The 14,305-nt window shown below is 34.8% G+C and overlaps 1 protein-coding gene across 2 annotated transcripts; it reads left to right on the top strand.

Moving 5' to 3' along the window:
* Window positions 1-267: 267 nt before the first annotated feature.
* LOC127117500 (heterogeneous nuclear ribonucleoprotein 1) lies at window positions 268-4,366 on the top strand. 2 transcript variants are annotated; one of them, XM_051047539.1, is made up of 5 exons: window positions 271-559; window positions 649-766; window positions 1,000-1,226; window positions 2,093-3,299; window positions 3,846-4,366. In XM_051047539.1, the coding sequence occupies exons 3-5, from the start codon at window positions 1,005-1,007 to the stop codon at window positions 3,857-3,859; spliced, it is 1,443 nt and encodes a 480-aa protein (XP_050903496.1). In that variant the 5' UTR covers window positions 271-559; window positions 649-766; window positions 1,000-1,004; the 3' UTR covers window positions 3,860-4,366. The 2 variants fall into 2 exon arrangements, with proteins under 2 accessions (XP_050903497.1, XP_050903496.1); XM_051047540.1 differs by lacking the exon at window positions 649-766 and having other exon boundaries at window positions 268-559.
* The last annotated feature ends 9,939 nt before the right edge of the window (window positions 4,367-14,305 follow it).

Here is a 14,305-nt window from a genome sequence, read left to right as displayed (position 1 = left end):
CAAGTAAACATTCGAAAAATCAATCTAACTCATTTTCTATATATAAATAAACATATAAAATAACAAAATTTCATTTATATAAAATAAAATATAATAATATGCAAATAAATACATTGAACATAATGTAGGAAAACCAACATTAAAAAAAAAATACATGAGTTGCAAAGAAAATATTTTGTTGTCTTAAAATTATATATATTTTTGTTTCCAATTTTGTAAGAAAAGAAAATGATATGATGTTCACTATAAAATCATTCACCTCTCATCTCGCAGTTTCTTTCTCTCTCTCTTCCTATAAAACATTGGGATGAGTTTTCTCCTATCTCTCTCTTCTTCCTCTTAGTTTTGCTTTTTGTACATAACAACATTTATATTTTATTTTTCAATCCAATTTGATAACTGAATTTGCATTTTATTCATTATCTTAATTAACAATTGGAAAAAAGAAGAAGAAAAGGGTGGGGAGGCATACCCAGATAATGAACCTACCCTCTGTTCTTAATCTCATTGTGCCTCCCCTCAGATCTTAAGATTTTCTTATCTGGGTCGTCTTCAATCGGTGGGTTTCTTTCAAATCCAGATTCAAGTTTTGATCTTTCTTCAATTGCATATACCTTTGCTGGATCTATATTCTACTTTTTTTTTCAGGATTGTTTTTGTTCTTGCTTGGATTCATTGTTTGTTGTTTATCAAGGATCTGATTGTGCTTAATTGAATCCGACAATATCTATAATTGCATCAGTTTCTGAGTTTGTCATAATCAAAGGTATTCTATTGTGTTTAAACTGTTTGATGAATGATAATTCTACAAGTTTTTTATTTTTTGAAAGTTGATATTGGCTAGTGGTGTGCGTAAGGAATTTGATTGGATCGGATAGAACTTTGTTTTGTTTGTTGATGGTTTATAGGATTGATTTTTATTTCTTTGTAGTGATGCTTGCATTTGTGTTTTTTTAGCTTGTTGGGATGATTGAAGTGTTTCGTTTGCTTTGTGTGTAGATAAAATGCAATCAGATAGTGGCAAGTTATTTATCGGTGGAATATCATGGGACACCAACGAAGAGCGACTCAGGGAGTATTTTAGTACTTATGGGGAGGTTAAGGAAGCCGTGATCATGAAGGATCGGACAACTGGTAGAGCACGTGGATTTGGTTTTGTTGTTTTCATTGATCCGGCTGTTGCAGAGATTGTTATCCAGGAGAAGCACAACATCGACGGAAGGATGGTAATTTCCTGGCATGTCCACTCTTTTAAGTCTATGGATCACATTTGGCATGGTATTTATGTTATCCTTTTGAATTATTTGACATTAGAATTAGAATTGTTACTTCCCATATAGCTGTTTATGATATTGGATTTGAACTTGGGTTCTCCCGAACGATTTGTCTTTAACGGTATTGGTATCGGCACCTTTTGATACTGTTTTGTCGCAGAGGATCCTTTTTTAAAACCTTGTTTATGATACTGAATTGAATTGTTCCAGCTAGGATTTGAACTTGGGTTCTTCGAGCGATTCGTGTTTAACAGAAACTCATTAACCACTTGGGCCCAATCATAAAGCTGTTTATGATTTTGAGTTGTACTTTGATTTGGCCGATTTGTTTTTGTGTATGATTTTATTAGCTACATTTAAAATTGACCAAAGGGAGTAATTTTTTCCCATATACGTTGTTCTCTAATGTTATCTCCTTTTGTGGCAGCCGTTTTTGCGGTAACGGTCCGTTTTTTAAAACCTTGTTTATGATACTGAATTGAATTATTCCAGCTAGGATTCGAACTCGGGTTCTGCCGAACGATTCGTCTTTAGAAGAAACTCATTAACCACTTAGGCTGAATCATATAGTTTGTTTACGATATTGAATTGTACTTTGATTTGGCCGATTTGTTTTTGTTTTATGATTTTATTAGCTACATATTAAGATGGACCAAGAGAAATTAATTTTTTCCCATATACTTTATTCTCTAATGTTATCTCTCCTTTAATTTTTCATTATTATTTTCTCTTCTACGCATCCGATGTGAATGTTTGTATTTCTTTATTCTTTTTTTCCCATTGTGATTAATAGTCGATACTCTTGCATCTTTGGCTAGGTTGAGGCGAAGAAAGCTGTTCCTAGAGATGATCAAAACGTATTGAGTAGAACCAGTGGCAGCATCCATGGTTCTCCCGGTCAAGGTCGCACGAGAAAGATATTTGTTGGAGGTTTAGCTTCTACAGTGACAGAGAGTGATTTCAAGAAATACTTTGATCAGTTTGGGACTATAACAGATGTTGTAGTAATGTACGATCACAACACTCAGAGGCCAAGAGGATTTGGATTTATCACGTATGATTCCGAAGAAGCTGTTGACCAGGTCTTACTTAAGACGTTTCATGAATTGAACGGTAAAATGGTTGAGGTCAAGCGAGCAGTTCCTAAGGAGTTATCGCCAGGACCTACCCGCTCACCTCTCGGTGGATACAACTATGGTCTGAGTAGGGTTAATAGTTTCTTGAATGGCTTCAATCAGGGGTATAGTCCGAGTGCTGTCGGAGGCTATGGACTCCAGATGGATGGTAGGTTCAGTCCGGTTGCTAGTGCTAGAAATGCATTTGCACCATTTGGATCTGGTTATGGAATGGGTATGAATTTCGAGCCGGGTTTGAGTCCTGGATTTAGAGGAAATGCAAATTTCAATGGCAATCTTAGCTATGGACGGGGCTTGAATCCGTACTTTATCGGCAGCTCCAATAGGTTTGGCAATCCTGTTGGATATGAAAGTGGTAACGGAGGAAACAATTCTTTCTTCAGTTCTGTTACTCGAAATTTGTGGGGGAATGGGAGCCTTAACTATGGGACAAATTCTGCGAATTCCAATGCATACATTGGATCGGGAAGTGGAAATGTTGGAGGAAATGCATTTGGCAATACTGGAGTCAACTGGAGTTCTTCGCCGATTTCTGGACACGGGGGAGGGAACAATGTGTCACCGGGTAGTGGCAACCTCGGATACGGAGGTGGCAACAACGGTTACGGATTGGGGACTGAAGGATATGGAAGAAGCAGCGGTTCCTCTCTTGCACCAACATCTTCATACTCTACATCAAATGGTGGTGGTGGTGTTGATGGTTCTTTCGGTGATTTTTACAGCAATAGTTCGGTCTATGGGGACTCCACTTGGCGATCTGCAAATTCTGAACGAGATGGATCTGGTCCCTTCGGTTACGGACTCGGTGGTGCAGCTTCAGATGTTTCTGTCAAGACTTCTCCTGGTTATGTTGGTGGTTATACTGTTAATAAAAGGCAGCCAAATAGGGGTAAGAATGACATTTATTACTCATACTTATCTCATCTTCTCAGTCAATCAGTATAACTATTACTACAAACCTAAAAAAGCTCGAGAAAACGTATAATTGTTACAATTTTGTTTGGATCTTTTTTGCAATAAAATATCAGACTCATTTAGTTTTGGTTGTTTTTTCTCTTTGATATTTTGTCTCGATAAGAGAACAACATCGATTAGTTATATCTTAGTTCTTTATACTTCCAAAATTGAAAGATAACTTCAAACAATTAAACACAACCTTCATAGAAAACGATGAAAGGGTCTATAATGTGATACATCAATCACAAATTTTCTTAACTTATCAAGTCTTGAACCGATTTTTCTTGATGCATCATGACTCTACTCCTGTGTATTTTATGTTGAATGTCATTGTTACACAACTTTTTCTTTACCAAGCTAGAGTATTGCTTCTTCAATCAATCATCAAAAGTTGTACCTAAATAATAAGTATAACTCAAAGTTTGCATATTTATGGTTTTATACTGTCAACGCTGATAAACGTTTGTCTTTGTTTCAGGAATTACTACATAGGATGACACGAACATGTAGGCGAAGATAATCCAGTGAAGCAGGTGAATTGTGATTTTCTCACACCACTGTTGTTACTATATTTCGGTTTTTAAGACATAAGATGTTTGGTTTATCTAGAGCTAACTGAAGTGCCTGTTTTGAGGATTCAGATATAGAGATAGAGGTTACAAGGGAATGTTACGGCTTGAGTTTTTTGAGTTATTATTATTATTTAGGTTTCGGGTTTTTGGGATTTGAGTGAGATGTAAAATCTTATTGCGGGATGATATAGGGAAAGTGTATCATGCATGAGGAAGCAATATAAAAAACATGAAAAACTTTTCTTTTCTTTTCGGGTAGCTTTTTGCATGTAATGTCCTGCAAAGTTGTTCGTTCTACTCAGAAGTTGTTTGTTCCTTCAACCGTTTTGGTTTGAATTTAGCATATTGTATCCCAGGATTTTGTTGATTTACTAGTGTGATACATTGACGGGATACCCTTATCGGCCCCGTGAATAAGTTACCAATACATTTTGATCCATTTTTTTAATGCGAATATTTTAGGTTACTTGTTCAAACTTAACTGTTTATGATGATTTGCACTATGCACAATGTTTTCAAAGTCATAGGTGAAATCTAGAACTAAGTTCATTCTTATTCTCAACTAAATTGTTTACATAGATTAGAAATCACTTGTTCTTAGAACTCTGAAAAAAAGATAAAACAATTTGCGGTAAGAAACTACTGAAATGAAGGAAATGGAGAATAAAACCTCTACCTCTTTTCATTGTTTGCCTCTGCTCTTTTTTGAAAACCCTTCAACATAAGGAATAACACAAGATAAGAAGTATCACTTGGTAATAAAGGAAGAAGTAAAATCTTATAGAAAAATGCCTAATGATAGTAAATAAGTACTAAAAGTTTTATGATTAAAAGCAAGATGCTACTGATGCCTATATATGTCCAGGGTTAATATCAATGAGGATGATGTTGTGAATGAATACCTTTATAATTCGATTTAGATGAGAACTCATTTGTGTATCATTTTGTTTTAGTTTTAACAGTAGTGGTCATCCCACTATCTGATGCTGCTATAGCATTTTAGGAGTTTGTGCCTAGTGCTCCTATTTGAGATTAACAATCTAGTTGGAGTATATTGTTGAAAAAAATTACAAGTGTGAGTAGTGTGGGCAAGTTTCACATAGGTTAAGAATGTGTAGATTTGATCATTTATAAGTGGAAGAATCATACACCTATCATTTTAAGGTTTTGGATAAGTATGTGAGGTGTCTCTCACAAATGTGTGTTGTTCTTAAAAAGAAAAAGTCCCAAAGTAAAAATGTTCCCTCGTATTGACCTCCTCCCCCTTCCGAATTGTATCCCCAATAGTGGTATCATGAGCTTTTGATTCGAGCGAGGGGACCGGTTTACTTGTATCAAAATTCTATTGGACAAGAGGTGGTCAGTTTAAAAGTGTCAATGGGGTACAAGTGTACGTGGATAAAAGAGTTTTCACTTGAGGGGGAGTATTGTGGATAGATTCACACTTGAGGAAGTGTGTTGAAAAAGAATTACAAGTATGAGTAGTGTGGGAAAGTCCCACATTGATTAGGAATGTGGACATGTGGGAGAACCCTTACACCTATCACCTTAAAATTTTGGATGAGTATGTGGTGTGTCTTTCACAAAGTTGTGTTGGTTTTAATCACTCTCTACCTTTCTCCATCTTCTGTCACAAAGCACAAAAACTTGTCGATTATCAATATTACGAGTAACACGTTCTCGGTGCTTTCATCATTTTTTGAGTTTTAGAAAAGTTTTAAAAAATAAACTTAATTATATTAAAATATATGTTTTTTTAGCTCAAGAGAAATGATTTGATTCTAATCAATATAATAGATGTGAAATAAGTGTAACATAGTTCTATTTTTAGTGATACAATGTACTCTATTTTTAGTGATTCAATGAACCCTTATTATTTTCATGGGAAATAACATAAGTGGTTTCTCTTTTCATCCTCGGTGGTGAATAGCTATCTTATAAAAATTCAAAATTATTTTTCAAAATTCTAGAAGAATACTCTTTTACACATGTCACATATACCACATTTCTTCGTAAGTGAATGACACACTTATTTTGTCATAATTTAGTCTGGAGAGGCATCTCTGTAATAAATTACAGAAGTATACTTTCGTAATCATCCTTTGGGCAATAAAATTTGACATTTTTTAAAGAAATACACTAATGTAATAGGCTATTTTAATAAGTATACTATCAAAATAAATTTGTTATCAATTAAATCATGCACTGATGTAATAAAATTAAAATGTCATATATTAGAATCAATCCATAATCCATACTACTATCAAAGTGATAAATTATAAATCATAATAATATCCATAATCCCTAATACAAATACTATCCTATTGGGTATATCTGACTGCTTGTTCCTTCTCTGTCTTATATACTGTAATGTCGCTCGTGTCTTAGATGAAACGCCATGATCTACCCTAGTTTGTTCCTCCTTTAATATCTTTTGATGAGATGACGCAGGTGGGTATCTGTGAGCACCTGGTGTCATGTAAATATGTGACACTATGAAATACCACTAGATGTAGCCAAATATACTACTACATTGGTGATGAGTTGTCACACTTCATGTTTCATATGATACCAGATGATTATAGAAATCATCATACAACGCATCTACATCTCTGCGGATCATAGTGGATAGAGCTGACATATAAGGATCTCTTAGAACAAATTGTATATACCCAAACTGACGCATAACTCGTTCAGGCAGATGTGGATACATCAGGTGTGACCCATAAGTCAACCATTCAATGTAGAAGGCTTTGTCATCCTAGGGCCGCATCTGACAATGATCGTGGTACAATATATAGCGTATATCATCTACTACAGTAGGTCAAGAAACACTCTGAAGGGCTCAGTCGTCTGATTCCCTTTGTGCAGGATAAATGCGCAAGCGCGTGACTGATCCTTAGAGTAGTCATCAACATATGACCAGCCAGAGATGTGTGAAAAGTAACGGAGGATCTAGACCTAAAAATGATACAAATGAAACATTAGTAATGGCGTAACACAAGTCTTATGAAAATGGAAGAGTAACCGTAAAGGTACACATTTATTACCATAAACAACATGCAACTTGTTGTCATTTGTCTGATTTTCTAAAGACAAGTTGCAGCTAACTTCGAGTACAAGTAAACCAAATAAGCGGCCCCCAGTTGTACTCTTGAATCCGGTCGAAGTCAATGAAATATTTACGGTAAATCACATCGATATGATAAGCACTTTTGTCCACGAATATGGATGTGTCAATCAGATACATGAGGTATAACCTCAATCAACATGCTCTATGATGCATAACCGGTGCATCATCACCATCGAACTCCACTTCTGCAGCCAGGTAGTATATATACATGTTCTCCAAAAATGAAAATCTAGCATGACATCCTCCGGTGTCTTCCAACTCCTATAGGGCACCCTTCGGGTCAACTTCCAAATATGTCACCATCATCTCCGATGCTTCAGGTTTGGTCAATTTGTATGGGTATAATAATCTTCCCATAATCGAAAGATGTAGCAATTATGACATATCATCCAGCGTGATGGAGATCTCACCATAAGGAAGATGAAAATATGACGTCTCTGAGTGTCTTCTCTCAACGAAAGTTGACATAATATCATGGTTAATAACAATACAATTGGTCATGCATAAATTTCGCAGCTCAGATAACTGCATGAAATCATGAACCCGTTGCTCCTTAGGTTGCTGTAGCCTCTTAGTATTCTTACCATGGTTGTGGCATTTTAAAGCATCACGATCAGGGGCGATCCTGACTTTTTAAAGGCCCGAGACAAATAATGAAATGAACTCCTAATAAACAACTGAGAAACTAACCTTGAATTTTGACTTTCCTTTCTTTGGATCATGTTTTTACATTAAAGGTTAATGATTAATAAATGACTATTTATAAATATAAAAGCGTATATGGGTAAAGAATTTGATTAGCTTGGTTGGTCATGGTAGAAATTGCAATTTCCAATTGCATGGATTCAATTCTATTTGATATTATTTATAAAATCCTCCATAATTTCTTCTTTTAGAAATTCTACTAATTGGAGCTTCTTCATCATCATCATTGTATTAAAAGATAAAAAAAATATTAAAAAAAATATTAAAAAATAAAAATAAAGTACACTTTATTTATTATAGGATCACAAACTATTAAAACATAATTTTAAATAATTTATAAAAAACCCAAATATCTATGTAGGTTAATTTGTGATTGTAAAATGAGATCAAGCTTGAACCAGGGTAACTTTGTTGTTGAATTAAAACAAATGAATTGGTAAAAACACTAATGTTGGATAAATCTAAATTGCTAAGTAGGATAATTTGTGATTGTAAAATGAGATCAAGCTTGAATCCAGAGCCAACTTTGTTGTTGAATTAAAATAATTGAATTTTCGAAAAAAACTAATGTTGGATAAACCTAAATCGCTATGTAGGTTAATTTGTGTGGAAAATAAGATCAAGTTTGAAACTAGAGCCAACTTTGTTGTTGAATTAAAACTATTGAATTGCCAAAAAAAACCAACGTTGGATAAACCTAAATTACTATGTAGGTTAATTTGTGATTGTAAAATGAGATCAAGTTTGAAACAAAATCCATCTTTTTTGTTGAATGAAAACAATTGAATTTCCAAAAAAAAACTAATGTTGTATAAATCTAAATTGCTATGCGGGTTAATTTGTGATTGTAAAATGAGATCAAACTTGAAACCAATCACAGTAACTAAGACATTTGTCCACATTGAAATAAATATGTACCATTTTTTTTAGGTTCCGGGTCTGCTTGCCCTGCCATAAGGCAAATCCTGATCACGACATTGCAAAAAAAATACATCATCATCAGTAAATTCAAATATTATAAAATATGTGTTTCAAAAAATAAATACATATAAATTTAGGTCTCCATTCCACTTGTGTCTAAGAGTATGATTTGCATATAGAGATAGTAGTGAAGTGTCATACTCCTTCAAACTCCTCATGAACAACATCATGAACGACGATATTGATAACATGTGCATACTAGACTGGTGGGGCTTGTGTGGCAACAATAGGTGACACTTGGCTTCGGCAAGACGAAGCCGAAGAGACCAGAACCCTAAAAGTGGACACTTTTGCATCAAATGAATTGACACCAATTAGTGATCGCGAGGGTCGAGCTCTCTTCCAGCGAACATATGCATGCCGAGACACTCTATTGTGCCTCAATCTTTCTTGATTGTCAGCCATGTTAACTATAATTAAACCAGACAAATTAGAAAAAATCAAACAATGCGGACATGATATCAATGGGGTGTTCATTTGTTCGAGCAAATCCGAACTATACCAGAATCAAACCAAACAATGGTGTTTCGGTTTGACAATTTATTAATTCGGGAAAAAAGGAATCAAACTAATGAAATATGATGTTAATTGGTTCGGACAACGGATTTCCAAAATTCTACCTGCGAGTCCGTCTATCCGAACCAACCATAATTAATTCATATATTTTACATTATCATTATCATTGGAAACTAGTATAAGGTATTCAACTACCGTATTTAAATTTAATTCTAAAAAAAATTGTTCTAAATAACTTTTGGACAAAGTCTATCTATATTTAAGTTATTTTTAAAATTATCAAAACTACGTCGTTTTAGTGAGTAAAAAAACAAACATTTAATTCGTCGATTTTCCAAAATCGTTAATTCATCAATTTTTATCATTTTTTATTTGTTCAATAGCTTATCCGATCCATCAATTAGCAATTAGACCAGATCGATGACCTCTCCGATTCTCAGTTCAATCGGTCAGTTTGGTCTAATTTTTAAAACACTGCAATGTCGCTCAATAAAGAATATATATCTTATCAAATCACATTTTTAATATTAAAATATTTATATAATATAACAAATATATATATATATATATATATATATATATATATATATATATATATATATATATATATATATATATATATATATATATATATATATATATATATATATATATATATATATATATATATATATATATATATATATATATATATATATATCATGTGAAAAATAAAAATAAAAAAATTGAATATGCATCTCCAACCGGACAGACTTTAAATTATGAAGATGCATCTTCAACCGGACAGAATTTAAATTATGAAGATGCATCTTCAACCGGAGTATCTTCTCCATACACACAACTCATTGATTTTTGCACCACACCCTAATTTTTTTACTTAAATTATTCCAGTCAATTTCTAACTATCATATGGTGCTTTGGAGACATCTCAACATGTGGTGTTCTCCCCTCAATAGATTCAGATTTAACACGAATGAAAGTGACGTCTGATACAAATAATACTGACTCCATGAACTGACCAAACATGCCAAAGGCAAAAGAGCCAGGAAGCTCCCCAATAAGCAGAGCTGCGGTAGGTTATATATTAACTGATTAAATTTTCAGAATTACAATTTGTAGCGCTGGCTTTTGTTGTTGAATGTTGCTATGAAACTGATGATGTAAATTATTCTCGAATTATTACAGCCAGTTGCTTCAAGAGAGAGTTTTGTGCACAGAAAAGAGGTCAGCGCAGCAAATGGAATTGAGTTATGGAGATATATTTCTGAATTTATTTTAAAAAATGTGTTTCACTTAGTGTCTAAATAATATATGTGGTAATGTCTTTACGCCGTCCGTGCATATCTTAACACCGCCTTCTGTGCATATCTTAAACTCAATGGAGCTCCACACCGCCGTCAATGCATATCTTAAAACTCCATGGAGCTCCAGTAGATGCTAAATATGTTAATACAAAGCCTATTCTTACATGAATAGTACCTAAATGCAAATCATTAGCAGCAGCTTAGAGCATTCGGTGGACTGTGCTGCATTCTAAATTTCTATTTTTTCCCAAGTCCATAGATACAAAAGCCATGCTTGTAAAAAGTGATGATGAGGACTATTTTTCAAGTTCCTATTTAAATAAAATTTACTTCTTATAGAATGTTACTGTGTTATATATAGAGATTTAAAAAAAAAATCCAAAATAACCAATATTTAAAAAAAAAAATCTAAAATAATCATCTTTCAAAACAGATGCGTTAAATGAACTGACGCATCCATTTTGTATTAGGAGGAGACGCCAACATCACTGATGCATGCTTTGGAAGTATTTAATGATGGCGCCAAGTGGGTTGGCGCATGCATGTAGTCCATTAGATGGTGTCAATGCTTCTGGCGCCTACCTGTCTTGACATGTGTGACGCCTAACCCTTTGGCGCATGCATTTTCTTATTCCTTTTATAAATACCTCGTCTTGCATGTAATATTTTTCACACAACTTTTACCCTACAACCACATTTTCTTTCATTCAACTCCATTCACCTTCAAGTTTTTGAGTTTTAATCATGTCTGAATATATTCACAAGTGAAATGTCAATTTAATCTTTTCTGTTGTTGCGTCTCCGATAAAGATTCGACTTTGGAATATAGATTCGTTTGAACGTCTTAATCGGACGTTGAACAGTTGGTTAAATAGAGAAATTGGAGATGGTGAAAGGATTAGAAGAATCCAATGGCTTATGTCCACGTTCAACCAAAATGGAGAAGTGCGTGAATGGGTGGATATTAAGACTAACAGAGACGTTCATAGGATGATGCAGTATATGTTCAAAATTGTTTTGATGGTTGTAATCGCTTAGTTATTGTATATTAATTGTTTTAGTTGTTTGCGTTGTTGTTTATGTAATGGTATTTCCTCACAAACTTATAATATGAAATAAATTTAGTTTTTCATATATTGCAACAGAGGTACATGTGAATTTATCTGGTTGTGTTCGTTCCAACACTAGGACAGTTAGTACGATTGTGACCTGGCTGACGGCATGAACTACATAATCTAACCATTTTGTTCGTCATACCATTACGGTTCGAATACGAGTGTTGTTGGGGCGACCCTTTTTCTTCCTTCGCATAACTTCGTTGTGTCAGACGATGTCCCCTTGATATTCTGGCCAGTAATCCTCTTTTGCCACTATGGAAAAACTAATTTTGTAAACATTAGATAGGCTGGTGACTTTGTAAACGTCAGATAATAAGTAGGATGGATCCCTTCGAACCTTTGAACATGCAGCAATGACATGGGAGCAGAGCGTACGAAAGGCTTGAAATTTCCGCAGTCGCACCAACCTTTATCTAGTTCCACTCTGTATTGTCTCATCGGCATGTCCTCATTGTGATCCATGGACTCAGCAACATTATACCAACCTTTAGTACGGTCAAACACCGTGACCACATGTGTGTTTTCTTTGATAGCTTCATGTCTAATGAATTTTATTGAAGCATCACTGAATAACTGCCCAGATTGCAACATTGAACTCCATTTGGAACGTCTGGTCTCAAACAGCGCCCCTAGCCTGAAATTTGTTGTCTGCACCAAAGCGGTTATAGGTAGGTTACGGATGTCTTTGTGAACAGAGTTCATTGATTCCACAAGATTTTTTGTCATGTGGCCCCAACATTGACTGTTGTCGTATGCCCTAGTCCACTTCTCAAATGGAATATTGTCGATCAACCGTACTGCATCAGCGTTTAACAATCTTATTTCTTCGCGGTAGTGTTTGAAAAAAGGTTCTGATAATGCGTAACCTGCATTGACAACCTTCTTCCGCAATGTTTTGTCTTTGATCTCCCGCATAAAATTCTGAATAATATGTCTAATACAGAAGACATGCGTCGAAGGAGGATCTTTCCAGTCATTATCAATGTTATTATATGCACTGATGATTGAAGGGTGTATGTCGGAGATCAAACATAAATTAGGTTGAGGTGCAACGTGCAATCGGAGATTTCTTAGGAAAAAACTTCATCCCTCAGCAATCTCCTCTTCAACAAGGGCAAAGGCGATTGGAAAAATGTTGTTGTTGTCATCTTGTGTCACTGCCATCAGTAACATTCCTTTGTATTTCCCGTACAACCATGTACCATCAATTTGTATAATAGGTTTACAGAAAGAAAAACCTATGATGCATGGTTGATACGCCCAGAAGGGACAGTGGAATATTTCATTTCCAATATCACATGTCTCGTCTGGTGTATACGCAGACAACGTTTCCAACTTGATAATAGTCCTTGGAGCATACTCTTTTAGAGCCAACAGGTATTTTAGAAGTTGTTTGTAAGACTCCTCCCAATTACCATACACTTTTTCAACAGTCTTTGTCCTAACTATCCATGTCTTCCTATATGATAGAATGTAGTGGTATTGTACTACAACATGCGAGATTATTGTACTCACTTTTAAATAAGGATTATCGCCAATGACAGATAATATTTCATCGCATATTAGCTGAGAGCTTAGTTTCCGATGGTCTTGCATTGGGTTTGTAAGCATGCATGTGTGAACTGGACCCATGGATCCAATCTCCCAAGAATCGCTCCTCTTCCGGTACGAAGCTGACAACCTGAAAAGGCAGTGCTCATTCGGACAATAAATTTAATACCTCAATGCATTACTTCTATCAACTCTGAAATCAGCTGATAGTTCCATTTGAAACTCTTTAATGGCTTTTACACAATCTTCTTCTGTGCAAAATGTGTCTCCTTGTTTCAAAGATCCTTGCATTTGCACATAAGGATTGTACCATATATCTGATGAAGGTTCATCAGAACCCAAATTCAACCTTGTCATGTGTTGAGGTGGACAGTATACATGACTAGCTGGTAATGGCTCCTCTTCTTCATCAGCGTTCACCATTGAATCGACCAAAATCTCGGCTTCTTCTTCTTTGTCATCTACAACAATCACCTCAGCTTGTTCGTCGTCATCAGTTTCACAAAACACTTGTGACTGATCAATGAACTAAGACATTTGTTGTTGTTATGGCAATATATACAACTCTATATCATTGTACCCAGATTGTTCGTGACTGACAAACATATGTTGAACATCGTTATCATCTCGAATGTTCTTCTGATAAAACTTCACCTGATTTTCTCCAAACCAAACCGGAATTTTATAGATGATTTGGCCCACAGGACTGCACTGCAATTTCTTTTCTATTCTTTGTTTCAGATGTGAAAAATTTGATCGTCGATTTATTGTAAACCGAGTTACCTATGTGTTGCGAAAACAAAAACTGAATAATTGATGCTCAAATATTTCACCTTCGACATGGGCACTGATCATGTAATGTTGTGAGAAAGACATTTTTTAAAATCCAACTTTAGTATTTCTTTTAATATGTATGGGTACTGAAGGTGAATGCATTTATATGTTATTCACATGCATTTAAATAGGGTAAATGTTGAATGCATTGATCATGCAATTCATCTTCACAGACAAGATAATGCAATGAAAAGAATCCATGCAGAGACAAGATAATACAATGC

This window comes from Lathyrus oleraceus, chromosome 2 (genome assembly GCF_024323335.1).
Source record: "Lathyrus oleraceus cultivar Zhongwan6 chromosome 2, CAAS_Psat_ZW6_1.0, whole genome shotgun sequence".
NCBI classification, from domain to species: domain Eukaryota; kingdom Viridiplantae; phylum Streptophyta; class Magnoliopsida; order Fabales; family Fabaceae; genus Lathyrus; species Lathyrus oleraceus.
Note: the sequence above shows the minus strand (reverse complement) of the source record. Positions and strands in the feature narration are given on the sequence as shown.